Raw genomic sequence first — 15212 nt, forward strand, 5'->3', positions numbered from 1 at the left:
TACAGGCTGTCCATTTTATTGGCATAGAGTTGCTTGTAGTTGTCTCTTATGATGCTTTCTATTTCTGCAGTGTCTGTTGTAACTTCTCCTTTTTCATTTCTGATTTTATTGATTTGAGTCCTTTCCCTCTTTTTCATGATGGTCTGGCTAAGGGTTTATCAATTTTGTTTATCTTCTCAGAGAACCAGCTTTTAGTTTTATTGATCTTTGCTATTGTTTTCCTTGTTTTTATTTCATTTATGTCTGCTCTGATATTTATGATTTCTTTCCTTCTGTTAACTTTGGGTTTTGTTTGTTCTTCTTTCTCTAGTTCCTTTAGGTGTAAGCTTAGATTGTTTATTTGAGATTTTTCTTGTTTCTTGAGGTAGGCTTGTATTGCTCTAAACTTCCCTCTTAGAACTGCTTTTGCTGCATCCCATAGGTTTTGGATCATCGTGTTTTCGTTGTAATTTGTCTCTAAGTATTTTTTGATTTCCTCCTTGATTTCTTCAGTGATCTCTTGGTTATTTAGTAACATATTGTTTAGCCTCCATGTGTTTGTGTTTTCTACGTTTTTTTCCCCCTGTAATTGATTTCTAATCTCATAGCATTGTGGTCAGAAAAGATGCTTGATATGATTTCAATTTTCTTAAATTTACCGAGGCTTGATTTGTGACCCAAGATGTGATCTATCCTGGAGAATGTTCCGTGTGCACTTGAGAAGAAAGTGTAATCTGCTGTTTTTGGATGGAATGTCCTGTAAATATCACTTCAATCTATCTGGTCTATTGTTTCATTTAAAGCTTCTGTTTCCTTATGTATTTTCATTTTGGATGATCTGTCCATTGGTGTAAGTGTGGTGTTAAAGTCCCCCACTATTACTGTGTTACTGTCGATTTCCTCTTTTATAGCTGTTAGCAGTTGCCTTATGTATTGACATGCTCCTGTGTTGGGTGCATATATATTTATAATTGTTATATCTTCTTCTTGGATCGATCCCTTGATCATTATGTAGTGTCCTTCTTTGTCTCTTGTAATATTCTTTATTTTAAAGTCTCTCCTATGTCTGATATGAGAATTGCTACTCCAGCTTTCTTTTGACTTCCATTTGCATGGAATATCTTTTTCCATCCCCTTTCAGTCTGTATGTGTCCCTAGGTCTGAAGTGGGTCTCTTGTAGACAGCATATATATGGCTGTTGTTTTTGTATCCATTCAGGAAGCCTGTGTCTTTTGGTTAGCGCATTTAATCCATTCACATTTAAGGTAATTATCAATATGTGTGTTCCTATTACCATTTTCTTAATTGTTATGGGTTTGTTTTTGTAGGTCCTTTTCTTCTCTTGTGTTTCCCACTTAGAGAAGTTCCTTTGGCATTTGTTGTAGAGCTGGTTTGGTGGTGCTGAATTCTCTTAGCTTTTGCTTGTCTGTAAAGCTTTTGATTTCTCCATTGAATCTGAATGAGATCCTTGCTGGGTAGAGTAATCTTGGTTGTAGGTTCTTCCCTTTCATTACTTTAAATATATCGTGCCACTCCCTTCTGGCTTGTAGAGTTTCTCCTGCGAAATCAGCTGTTAACCTTATGGGAGTTCCCTTGTATGTTATTTGTCATTTTTTCTGTGTTGCTTTCAATAATTTTTGTCTTTAATTTTTGTCAACTTGATTACTATGTGTCTCGGCATGTTTCTACTTGGGTTTCTCCTGCCTGGGACTCTCTGTGCTTCCTGGACTTGGGTGGCTATTTCCTTTCCCATGTTAGGGAAGTTTTCGACTATAATCTCTTCAAATATTTTCTCTGGTCCTTTCTCTCTCTCTTCTTCTGGGACCCCTATAATGCGAATGTTGTTGTGTTTAATGTTGTCCTAAAGGTCTCTTAGGCTGTCTTCATTTCTTTTCATTCTTTTTTCCTTATTCTGTTCTGCAGCAGTGAATTCCACCATTCTGTCTTCCAGGTCACTTACCCATTCTTCTGCCTCAGTTATTGTGCTGTTGATTCCTTCTAGTGTATTTTTCAGTTCAGTTATTGTATTGTTCATCTCTGTTTGTTTGTTCTTTAATTCTTCTAGGTGTTTGTTAAACATTCTTGCATCTTCTCAATCTTTGCTTCCATTCTTTTTCTGAGGTCCTGGATCATCTTCACCATCACTATTCTGAATTCTTTTCCTGGGAGGTTGCCTATCTCCACTTCATTTTATTGTTTTCCTGGTGTTTTATATTGTTCCTCCATCCGGTACAAAGTCCTCTGCCTTTTCATTTTGTCTGTCTTTCTGTGAATGTGGTTTTCCTTCCACAGGCTGCAGAATTGTAGTTCTTCTTGCTTCTGCTGTCTGCCCTCTGTGGGTTGGGTTCTTTCAATGCTTGGTGAAACATCCCATTCTACTGATGGAGCACTTTCATTACAAAGATCTTTTACCTTGATCCAGAATTTGATCTCCATCTGTCCTACTCACCCAGTCCCCCTCTTCTCTTCCTTTAAACCACAGACACTAAGTGTACTGGCACTTCTAATTGATGACTTTTCAAATATTTGAGAATAGCGGTTGTTATCCCTTGTTTTTGCTTCTCCATGTGAAACTCCTCCCTCCAAGATTCTGCAGTGTTTGAGCACAGATTATGGTTTCCAGATCCTTCACCACCCGGCCGGCTCCCTAGCAGTCCTTCAGAGGACATGTGCAGGTGCATGATTGGGTCTGGCAGATAGGAACAGATTTCAAGTGATAAGATGACCTTGCACTCAACTCTTCATTACTTTCATTCTATTTTTCTTTCTGTCAATATTTGTTCTTCCTATTTAAAGATGCTTGCCCTTCATAAGGGAAGATGAACAAAACTGGAGTCGAATGATTCTACATTTTGTCAGTCTTCTATTATTCTTCCAAAACACAGCTTTAAACCATGAATTCTCAACAAGGGTGATAGTATCCCTTAGAGAGGGGCCAAAAGTTGGTTCATGGGGACAAAGAAAGTCCGAGATATTAAAGTGTTTTCGTAGTCCTGCAAAGCACAATCTTACTTGACAAAATCTTATTTCTGGGTATTTAATTTCTCTTGTTGGGGAGAATTTGAACTTAATTTTTGTCTTTAGGGGGATTGCTAATAAAAAACCGGTTGAAAACACTTCTTTAAGTCAAAGTATACGTACCAAAGTTCTCAAATGTTTTTAGTACTTAAAAAAGCCCCAATCTCAGGAGTTCCCTGGTGGTCCAGTGGTTAAGAATCCGCCTTCCAATGCAGGGGATGTGGGTTTGATCCCTGGCTGGGGAACTAAGATCCCACATGCCATGAGGCAACTAAGCCTGCCTGCTACAACTAGAGAGAAGCCCATGTGCCATATTAAGACCCAACTAAGCCAAAAATAAATAAATAAATAAATAAATAAATAAATAAAGCCCCGGTCTCAATAGGAATCTGCCTTTCTTTATTCTCTTCTTACATATATTCCCAACAGCGTGTTCTTTTCCCCATGAGCGGGGGCTCTGAGCAAGTCTGGGAAAAGCCAGGCTTAGTGAGTTACACAGGTTTCTTTACTGCAGGGCTTCTCGGCGCCTCTCACATGCAGGCACGCTCATTTCTTTCTCAAAACCACCCTGGGAAGGAAGTTTCACAGCCTGTCCCTGTTTTACAGTCTATGAAATAGGCTGGGAACACTTAGGCGAATTGCTCAAGTTTCCATGGCCAGGAAGTTGCGGAGCCTAGGGGTGTGAGTGCTTCCTCGCAAGCGTGGACCAGTCCTACCTCTGAGGTTCACAGTGCACACCTGCTTAGCACAAGACCTGGCACATAAAACCCTCAGCAAAATAGTTGTATCATTTATTTACTGTTAATGAACTTAACAGCCTATGGAGGCTCCTGGGAAGAATCACGGGTCATACTGGTGCAGGTCACTCGCTAATTGTCCTGTGTGGTGGTTGGAGACTTTGGTAGTAGGTGTCAGATTCCAACCCTTGCAAAGACCTTAAAAACCCCAACACCTGTGCCCACCTGTCTGGCTGTCCCCTCGCTCCTGCCTTGGTTTAAAACTAATCAATAAGCCCTGCCCACTCCCTCATTCCTTTTCCCAGCCTTTGGTTGAAAAGTGCTGAAATTAGGCCACTTTTGCTCCTCTCCAAAGGGCCTACAGAAGTGAGCCAGTGTGACCAGCACATTGTCTCAAGAGCTAGACTGGGTTTGGCCCCCAAGACCTTGAACTTAGAAGGCACCCAGCCCAGTGCCTTGCACATCACGGGGCTCTGGCAAATGCCTGCCCTTCTCATTATCATCCTTGTGCTTCTTCCTTGTCCAGAAGTCACACTCTGGCTTCTCATTCGGCTTTTACTTTCCATTTCTGGCATTCGTTCTTGCAACATCTTACCCATCTGATATCCCAAAGCAGAGCGTGAGGGCTTTTCTGTAACCTTACCTGCAACCTCACACCTGGTCTCAAGAGGGGTGCCTCTTTAGGCAGGTGGGCCTCAGGTAAGATAATTATATGTGTGTACCATCCACCCTGCACCTCAAATGAAACCATGTCAGAACACTGAGATGCTGGGGCAAGGGAAACAGCCACATTCCAGGAAAAGCATTTTTATTTTATTTAAAAATTATTTACAGTTTTTTGAGCCTTCACAAATGCTTTATTTTAAAATCCTCTTTTTTTTTTTTTTTTAAATCTGAAGAAAATCTTGGGTTGGGGTGGGGAATAGGGAGGGGAGTGGTGACAGGCTCCTTAGGGATTTTGCAAAGGGATGGATTAATGCAACAGCAGTGGCGTAAGGGGTAATGAAAGGAAGACTAGACAGGCAGGCCCCCTCGGGCCAGTGGCCAGCTGGGCAAGATGACTGCATGATGGCAGTCCTTGTTTGAAACTCACCGTTTACTGGTTTGAGTCGGAGCACCCAGCACCAAGGGCTGACACTTTGCCTGTTTCTACCAGGCAAGAGTAGGTGTTGGGGGTGGGTGGTAGCTGTGAGTTATCTACAAGAAGTCATGCACTGCTGAGCCTCAGGCAGAGCCAGGCAAGGGATGTGAAGTCAATAATACATTGCTGAAAAAGGCATCTCCAGCTGGAAAGTCTACTTCCACATGCTGTGCCCCTCCTGTTGGCAACACCTGCTCTGGTTTGGTGGGGGAGGGGGACCAAGTTATGTTGGGTGTAGGCTGTACAGTACCACAGGGTGTGTCAGGGGTTTCTGACGACTTCCACGTGGTGGGTGCCAGCTTTCCCTATCGATTTGATGGACACTTGAGAAGACCATTTACAACTCAAAATCTGTCTCAAACTAACCAGTATTCACTTCACTCTGCACTGCAGAAACTCTGGGCTGAAAGTTCCACTAGTTAAAATAGTGGGTTTTAACACTTTGTGGGTCTGAGACCTTTGAAAATCGTATGAAAGCTTTAGCCCTCTGTAAAACACACATAAGAACGCAGACACTAAATTCTGACAGTCAGGGGTTTCATAGACCCTCTGAAGTCCAACAATGGACCCCGTGGAGCAATGGACCCCAAGTTAAGGACCCCCTGAGTTAAAGGTTCCTCTGGGTATTTTCTTTTGAGATGCAAATAACCCAGAAGAATTATCAGCCTCCCGCTCCCCATGTGATTATTGATTGAATGGGTGGGGGGAGGTGAGAGTAAAGGTTTTGGAGGAAGGGAAGGGAAGCCTGAATAGTATACCCCAGAGATAAGTTAGGGAATGGTTTGGAGATCAGCAGGTAGCACTGGATCACTGGATCCCTGATCTAGGGGTGGGAAATACATCAGAAAGGGGGGCAGGTGTCCCAAAGACAACCTTCACTTACTTCCACATTTTCCCTAAGGCTGGCTGTGTGGTTCCGGATCAGAACGAGTTTGTTCTTCAAGTAGGTCTGTGCAGTCATCCTGCCATCTGGTGGTGATGCTTGGAATTGCACCTGCCCCAACATCAGGTGAAAAACCAGAGATCTAGATCAGTACGTTCTTAGAATAAAGTACACTCAGCTGACTTGCTGGAGTGGAGTAATGGGTGGGGGTGGGGGGAATGGATGAAAAAAGAAGAGTGATTCTTCAGTGTTCCAGTGTAATATACACTGAAGTCCCATGAGAGCTTGCATCCTTCTTGGCCGACCTGGGCACTCTTTGGTTTGTCATGGCTAAAAACTTTCCACATATATATATATATTTTTTTGAACTTAAAACCTGAAGTTCCATCTCTGGCTCCCAAATGGGGTTCTCTGCTCCCTGCTCCTCCTCTTCCAGAGCAGATTTATTGTTGGATTGATGAGTACTGATCAGGAGCCAAAGCAGATGTGTCCCTGGGAAATACAGTGACTTGAGGTTCCATCTCACATTCTTTCCATTCCAGCTGAGACACACCTCCCAGGCTGCTGGAACCCTGATCTAACAGGAAACTGGTCACTGACAGTTTTCTGTCCTGTAACTTCACATGCCAACGTGACTGTCCCGCTGCTCTAATGTTCTGGAGGAATTCTTGGTGCATCTCCTGAACTAATCTTCCTATCTGCTGCTCCAGCCTCCTTTGTGCCCGTCTGCCGGTGGCACCTTTTGACTTAAGTATGAAATATGGTACCAGGGGACACCAAAGAACAAAAAAGGGCATCAGGGATCCTCGAGTGGCACTGTCAGCCTGGGGTCATTTCTTCTCCAGTCCCAGACTGTGCTGTGGATAAGACCATTTCTAGCATGTTCCACTGAGGCACCTCCTTCCGTTATGGCTACCGCAAGGCTCTGAGTCAAACTGGAGGAACGAGGGAAAATCTGCCAAACTGACAGCTAGGGGTGAAGAGGTGGTAAGGAAAGCGGAACGCTCTGTCACCTGTGGGAGGCCTTGGGGAGAAGCAGATGATGGGAGGACGGGTTCTCCCCAAAGCTCTGGAATCTCACGCACCCAGCGAACGCTGACTGCCCTGTCATGTGATGAGAGGGGTTAAGTTGGCGTTCTCCTCAGAGGTTCTCTCTCCATCTGGTGACCTCTTCCTTTTTCGACCACCTGAAAAACACAGCTTGTAAGGATCAACCTTCAAGACTGGGAGGACATTGATACTCTTTCGGTGGTCTAAGCTTTCTTCAAAATAGAAGCAGGAATGGAGACAAAGCCCTTGACAGTTTGTCAGAAGTAACCTGCATTGTCTCCTGGTGCTGACATCAGCATATTTACATCTTGAAGGATTAGGATGCACCTTCCACCTGAGATGACATCTCCAAAAAGCCGCACACCCAGGCTAGTGCCAATGGAATGGAGATTTCCTGGAGGGGACTGAGCGAAGCCCACATAATGCCTCAGGACCACGCCTCCTCATCCCCAGCTCAAATGACTGCCAGACACCCTCTGAGAGAGGACTGGTCTCACGGACTTTGATGTCCCTGAGCCAGGGGTGGTGGGTGTAGCTGGGAGCCCCCCACCCCCCGCCCAGGGACCTACATTCTCTAGATCAGAGGCAACCTCCCTTCTGCACTGGGGTACGTGGGGGTAATTATATAACTGCCCTCAAGGATGGAAGGGCACTCTGTTCCCATCTCCATTGTTTTTAGGAAGGAGTATTTTTCACCTTGTTCTCTCTGCCATGGACTTCCTTCCACGGAGGATATTGCTTTCTTTTTTATTGAGTGTCCCAGACACAAATTCTTTCCTTAAAGGACCAGACTATAAATATTTTAGGTTTTGCAGGCCATTTGGTCCCTGTTGCAACTGCTCAACTCTGCCATTGTGGCCATCAATAACAAGGGGGTTCTATGATCCAGTAAGTCTTTATTTTTTACAGGAATGGGCAGGGGAGGGAGGTCAGGATTTGATCTGTGGCCATGGTTTGCAGACTCCTGTCCTAGACGACCACTAACTGAGTGGGACAGTTCCCCAAAGTATCAAAGGTGCAGTACTGCCTGAGCCCTATTATGGGTTTCCACAATTGTACCTCATTAGGGTTCCCAACAGGAGTCAATGGTTCCTCCTCCAGGAATAAGATCCTAACATGTTTTTTGTACTAACCAGCTGGTGGGCCGTTTTCATCTGGGTGAAGAGCTACTCACTCAAGGTTCTCAGCAACTTCTGGCCCATGGTTTCCTCAAAGCTGCTGCTGCAGCGGCTGGTCTCTGTGTCCAGGTTGATATGACAACATTCACTATCTGATGCTGAGAGAAAGGAAAGAAGAAAGAACACAGCCTTTTCCACCTACACACCCAGGGATCCAGGTAGGGTGTTTTGGTTGATGTTTCTCAGCAAGTGAAAGTTCAAAACCAGCTTACTAGCTAGTCTCTGGGGCCCAAAGGAAGGGACGAACCTTGTCAGTAAGAGTGATGGCTGACCTCCGTTTCCTAATCTGTAAATTAGGCCTAATAATAACTATTGATGCCTAACATTTAGGGAGCATGGTACCAAGTACTATGATGTGCCCTCCTGTAAATGTTATCTCATTTATGCTCAAAGCTACTTCATGAGCTAGCCACTGTGTTTTTTTTTATTTTTTTATTTTTTGCGGTACGTGGGCCTCTCACTGTTGTGGCCTCTCCCGTTGCGGAGCACAGGCTCCGGACGCGCAGGCTCAGCGGCCATGGCTCATGGGCCCAGCCACTCCGCGGCATGTGGGATCTTCCCGGACCGGGGCACGAACCCGTGTCCCCTGCATCGGCAGGTGGACTCTCAACCACTGCGCCACCAGGGAAGCCCACCACTGTGATTTATATCTACTAATATAAGGAAATATATCTATTAAGATGAGGAAACCTAGTCTTAGGTTAAAGTAACTTGCCTAAGTTGCAGAGCTCCTAAGTGGAGAAGCCAGGATCTGAATCCAGGTGGAAACCTAGCTAACTGTCCTACACACTGTTTTCCTAGGAGAATGGATTAAGATGGGTTTGACACATGGTAGGTGCACAGTAAGCCTTAGTTTCCCTTCCCTGGTGGAATGAGGTGGGAAGTTTTACATGGGGACAGGGGTCCCAGACTTCCCTCACATGGCTCACCGTGGGCCATCCCAGCACCTGGTGGCCTTGACACCCACGCCCACTTGTTCCTGCAGGGCCCAGTTTCCCTCCCTGACCTGCTCTCACGGGAACAGCTGCAGGAGACAGTGAGCGTTGCTGTGTGCTCTGCCCCTCGAAGTCTGTCATCTCCTCCTGGGTGAAGGCCATCTCCTCCATCCTCAGGTACACGACCTCACTGGGGCTTCTCAGCCCATCTGAACGGCTGCCTGGGGAGGACAGTGAGTGCGTCACCTCCCTGCTTTGTAGAAGACCTGGGGCCCCATGAGGACAAGATGGCAGCTCTGGGCAGGACTGAGGAGGAAGGTAGGGCCGTCCCTACCCCACGGTAGCCCGGCCCATCATCCTCCCAACTGACTTACACGGCAGGCTGTTCCTGTTGCTCAGGAGGGTAACGGCAGGGTCATCCTTGGGGGTCTGGGGTGTGCCCCGGGTCATGGGGGCCTTGGTGGAGTCTCCGTCAGTGAAGGCCTCCACGTCGGGGGACTGAGGTGAGCTGTCCATGCGGCAGGCAGTGAGCGCATTCTGGTACTGCTGCCGTGTGATCTGGAAGGAAGGGGCGGAAGCTCAGGAGGAGCTGGGCAGAGCCCTCCCTGGATGTAGTCTGCCTCCCTGAGCTCAGAAGCAGCCCCACTGAGGTGCTTGGGAACCCCTGGCCTTGGTGGCCCGGGATCTATGATCCCCAGCCCAGCAGTTAAGGGACAACGAGGGGACCCTTTTGCTTGTTTGCCACCAGAGCTCCCTCTGTTCATTTTTATTGGCTCTGGACTCTTGCACCTGGCGGAGCCAAGCCTTCTCCCGAGACCCAGGAGAGGATGGAGGGCATCTTCAGTTAGCAGGGTGGTTGCCCACTGAGAGGTTTAAAACACAGGCTTATACTGTTGCCAAGGACCCTCTTCCTAAAGGGCAGTCAGTGGGGACTCGGCAAGAGCAAGACCCCCAGCTTGTGTCAAGGGCTGAAATAAGAAACCTCCAAATGAAGAGCATAAACTCTGGCAAAACCACTGATGAAGCCAATTTATTACTATTATTTTTTTCTGATGCCTTCCATAGTCATAAAGGAATCCACCTGATAAATCCTTCATGAAATTAGTGCCAGGAATAAGCTCCTTTCTCTAGATGAATTATATACTTTCTTATATTGGATGAGAACTCAAATATCCACGAGGTTTCTCCTTTTTCCTTTTATGACCTGGAAGCTCACAAATAAATTTATTTACTTGCAGTAACAAACTCATGTCTGATAGAGTTTTCACAAAATTGGTTTGCAATTTCTTTTCAATTTTTTATTTAAAACATTGTTGGGTTATTTCTTTATTTTTGGAAACCCCATATATTACTGAAAGTTCTACAAATATCCTAAAGAGATGGAACTGATGATTAGATTTTCAGACACTGGTGAAAGCTCTAGTGCTAATGTTACCCAAGAGAGCTTGCTTTTGCAGACAGATGTTGGGATATGAGGATGGGACCTTCCAGCCAAACAGTGCATTATGGCTCACAGAGCACTTAGGAATGTGTTATCTCCTTTGGTCACAATGACTGCATGGGGTAGGCATGAGAGGTCTCGTGATGCCCATTTTACAAATAAGAAAATGAGGTCCAGAAAGATGGGGGACTTGCCTAAGGTTTGACAGTTAGCAAGCCTTCAGAGCCCCAGCCATGTGATGTGTGTTCTGCCTGGGAAAGTGCTATTCATTCTTTGGGGCCAGGAAGATGGAAGATGAAGTGGGAATGTGGAACTCCAAGTTCTCAGAGGGGAAACTCCAGGGTCTGATAATGGCACCCCTTGCAATCTAGGCATTTCACTTTAAAGGGCCTTTACTCTTGTTCTCCAGGGGAAATCATCTGAGCTCAGCTCTGTACACTGCAAACACACCTGGCTGCATTAGGCTACCTTTCACATGCCCACGGAGGCTGCCTTTCACAAAACTTTAGGGGAGGTCCCCCCCAAACTGCTGTGTTTTTTGGGGGTCCATAGGCATCAGATGACTGAAGAGAAGCTGGCCCATGGTCTGAGCCAAGGTTATCATCGAAACTCAATTTTCTAATGTGCCCATGGGTTTCTAAAGGTGAAGCTTTCTTTGGAGTCTTGCAGGTTCTCCTGGCTTGAATAGGAAAATTTCCTAAATGACACTTCATAAGCCCAACAAAGCACTTGATATTATTGTTTGGGTTCTTTTAACTAGTTAGTTTAGATTTGGCTTCCAGTTTAGTTAAAGAAGACCCTTCACCTAGAAAATATGGTGTGAAACACACTGCCTATTCAAGACAAAGGCACTGCCCATTGGTTACCTGCTCTAGGCATCTCACAGCCTTGCTTTCACACTGCTTCCTCTTTTTAAGCTAAAAAAAATATCACAAATACCATGTCAATGTGTCACTTTGAAAGAAATTTGAGAAGGGACCTCTCTGGAAATGTATTCAGGGAATCTCCCCAGCTGCACTTCTAGATTCAAGCATCACTTTTTGTCAGTTCTCTCCCCTTGTTCACCTATGAAGCCTTTTCTACGTACTACAGTACTGTCCAAGAGAAAAATAATGTGAGCCACATAGGTAAATTAAAATTCTCTAGTTGTCACATTTTTAAAAGGTAAAAACAAACATGTGAAATTAATTTTAATAATACATATATTTCACTTGACCCAGTGTATCCAAAATAACTTCACTTCAACATGTCACCAATATAAAATAATTAATAAGGAATTGTACATTCATCTTTGTACCAAGTCTTTGGAATTCAATATGTATTGGGTTGGCCAAAAAGTTTGTTTGGTTTTAAGTGAGACTAAAAGACACATTTTTCATTTTCACGGAGAACTTTACTGAACAACGTATTCACTAAATGAATGAACTTTTTGGCCAAACCATTATTTTACATTTTACCAAACATCGATTTGGATGAGCCACATTTCATGCGCTCAACAGTCACATGTGGCAACTGGCTACATATCAGACAGTGATGGTCCAGCAGATCAACTAAACGGCTCTGCCCAGTTTTGATAATACAGCCTTGTATGGCCATAGTGTCCCACTGCCTGCCAGTCAGAACCACTGGTCCAGCTCAGCTCCTCTTTCACATTCCCTGAATGCGCCATGTTCGCTTGCCTTCCATACCCCTATTTATCAGGGTTCCCCACTCCTCGCTCTTGACATTGCCTTCACTCTCCTCTTATTCTTTCCTAATTCTTAAAGGTCCAGTATATTCTCTAGACAAATTAGTGCTTAAAATAAAGTGCCATACGATTTTGTAATCAATTAGATACTACCCTGCATTGGTTACTATCATTTGACTTATGTTTCCTCTCCTCAACTGTATGTCTTGAGTATTGGTCATAGTGCCTAGAACCAGCCTTAATGCTCAACAAATACTTACTGATTGGCATTGAGGGAATCTAACCACTGTTCAAAAGACAGTATGTTCTTATTTTTTCATTACTGTAGCTACAACCATTTCTTAACAATAGCTTGAGTTAAAGTTGCCTTATACTCTGGCCAGTTAAGAACTCAAGCATCCTCTAAATTACATAGGAAATGGAGACCTGTTTATCTTGAAACTAATAGGAGTTAAAGGTACCCTTTGGGACATTTTGACTTAGCAGTCAATGTGTCCAGAAGTTAACCTTTCAGCCAGTGTGATGTTTCCAATCATTTTATGATGTGCTGTTTACATTTTCAACTTGCAGGTGGTTTATTTATCCCTCAAAACACGATTCTGCAATTTAGAGATTCTGCCACCAGATGGAGATGGGGCATCTTGGCCACGGTTACACAATTCAGTCTATACGACATCTGCCAAATATTCTTAATTTAAAAATGATACTTACAGAATACATTTTAAAAATTCATAAGGATTCTTTGGTACCTTCATAACTTATTAACTACTATTAATCATAGCTTTAATACCTTTCCCAGATACTCACTGGATACACCTTTCTTTCTAATTTTATCTTGAACTCAAATTACTACTGGACTTAATGAACAGTTCTAGAAGTTAGTCTGTTGGACAGGAAAAGCCCTTGCAGACAGTCACAGGGGCTTTGGCCAGTGAAATCACCCCTTGAGCTTCCTCAAAAACTCTCTTCATGTTAAAAAAAGGCAGGTTTGAGGAGGTGAATAAAAAGCAGCCTGAACATGGCCCTAAAAGTCCATTCAGTCAGGAGGAAAAAAATCTCAGCGTCAGTTTACTGTATCATCTTATTGATAACTTACATTAAAAAACAAGAGAGGGGCTTCCCTGGTGGTGCAGTGATTGAGAGTCCACCTGCCGATGCAGGGGACATGGGTTCGTGCCCCAGTCTGGGAGGATCCCACGTGCCGCGGAGCGGCTGGGCCCGTGGGCCATGGCTGCTGGGCCTGCGCATCCAGAGCCTGTGCTCCGCAGCGAGAGAGACCACAGCAGTGAGAGGCCCGTGTACCGCAAAAAAAAAAAAAAAAAAAAAAAGAGAAAATCAAACCCTTGTGTTAAACAAGAGCTTGAACTCACAACGTCCCCTTCTGTAGAACAACCCATTGCAACTGAAGTTTTTAAGAGACTAGAGCCACAAGTTGAAAGAGGTTTCTGAATTATGCTTTAACTGTTTCTGTCCTCTCCTCAACTTCTACTTTTGACATGTAGTCTTCTCAATTTCAAAATATCTAGGTAGAGAAACAGACCATGTGCTGTGATGCTCGGCTGCCCTAGTCACAGCAAGGTCCTCTGGCCTGAGAAAAAGGACACCTGTACCTTAGAATTGACCTCAGATTTGGAGTTCTCAACACCTCACTGGCTCACGTCAGGAAAGAGACTTCCCTTTTATGCTCCTTGTTATTTATAGAATGTTCCCTTTCCTTATGTTTTAGGGGTGGATATATGAGATCAACTGTAAGTTTTAGGAAAATCCTTACAATCTTAGTGTTAGGTATTCATCCTAACACATTCCTCTTTGAGGAGTTGCCAGATCCATCGCCTCAAAGTGCTCTCCAATCTATGTACTCCCAGAGGTGTTTCAAAAAACTCTGGGCTCATCACAGTTGCTCATTAAACACCACTCCTCAAAATCTCATTCACTTTTCTCCCCAAAGCCTCATATGGATTTTCTCAACTTAGGATATAAATGGTGTTACAGGCTGAATGTTTGTGTCCCCTCCAAAATTCATACGCTAAAACTCTAACCCCCAAGGTGATGGCATTAGGAGGTGGGGGTAATTAGGTCACGAGGAGGGGGAGACTTCATGAATGGGATTAGTGTCCTTATAAGAAGAGAGCCTTCTTCCTCTCTCTCTCCTCCCCACCATATGAGGATACAAAGAGAAGACAACCATTTTCAAACCAAGAAGTGGGCTCTCACTAGACCAGACACCACCTGGATCTGCCAGCACCTTGAACTTGGAGATCCAGCCTCCAGAACTGTGAGAAATAAATGTTTGTGGTTTAAGCCACCCAGTTGACGGTAATTGTTATAGCAGCCCAAATGGACTAAGACAAATGGAAAGACCTGAGAAACAAACTTAACAAAAATTCCCAATGCACTTAAAACAGAATCCAGACACCATACTCTGGCCTAAAGATGCCAGGCAGCACTGCTGCCAGCACTCCATTCCCAACTCACATCGGCCTCGCCTTTGCGCATAATGCGCCAGGACAAAAATCCTCCTTGGACCACCAAGCTCTTTCCTGCCTCTGTTGTTTCTATCTTGAACATTCTCTCCACATCCCCTTCCAGGTCTCAACAAAAGAGACCTGCTCTCTCAGGCTGATCTGACAACCATTTCTAAAGCAGCCTCCTTGCCAACTCTGTCCAATCACTGTTTATCCCATGATCCAGTTTATTCCTTCATAGCCTTCATCACTCCCCTAAATTGCCTAGGTTATTTATGTAGTTACTTGTTGATCATCTTTCTCCCCCTAGGAGCATGGAAGCTCGAGAAAGGTAGGAGCTTGCTGTCTTGTTCACCGTGGTATCTCGCTGATGCCTATACAGTGCCAAGCACGAGCAGGTAGTCAGTAAATACCTGTTGAACCACTGACTCATATAGCGACATTCAGTTTCTTTTCCCACAAACCACGTGCCCAGTACTACAAACCACTAAGAGTTAGTATAGCAGAATTTCTCTTCTCCCATTTTTTCCTACCTCCACTTCTGAGGAAGGTCTGCAATGAGAGGGCTTCAGGGCTGGAAGCAAGAGGGAGGAGAATCGTGGGCTGCGGTTTTCTGAGGTTCATTCTCACTGTCACGATAGACTAGTAAGTGTCCACAGTCATACACACCGTGCGTGTTGTTGGGTTAGTGCCTAAAG

The 15212-nt window shown here is 44.6% G+C and overlaps 1 protein-coding gene across 1 annotated transcript in view; it reads right to left on the bottom strand.

The window, feature by feature from the left end:
• Positions 1 to 6865: 6865 nt before the first annotated feature.
• CNNM1 (cyclin and CBS domain divalent metal cation transport mediator 1) overlaps positions 6866 to 15212 on the bottom strand; it is a 47017-nt gene continuing 38670 nt past the window's right edge. Inside the window, exons 8-11 of the mRNA XM_060109322.1 lie at positions 9296 to 9479; positions 8993 to 9142; positions 7983 to 8084; positions 6866 to 6945 (exon numbers count right to left, since the gene is read on the bottom strand). Coding sequence (XP_059965305.1) covers positions 6866 to 6945; positions 7983 to 8084; positions 8993 to 9142; positions 9296 to 9479 — 516 coding nt within the window. The remainder of the gene's footprint in view (positions 6946 to 7982; positions 8085 to 8992; positions 9143 to 9295; positions 9480 to 15212) is intronic.

Source organism: Mesoplodon densirostris, chromosome 1 (genome assembly GCF_025265405.1).
Source record: "Mesoplodon densirostris isolate mMesDen1 chromosome 1, mMesDen1 primary haplotype, whole genome shotgun sequence".
Taxonomy (NCBI): Eukaryota; Metazoa; Chordata; class Mammalia; order Artiodactyla; family Ziphiidae; genus Mesoplodon; species Mesoplodon densirostris.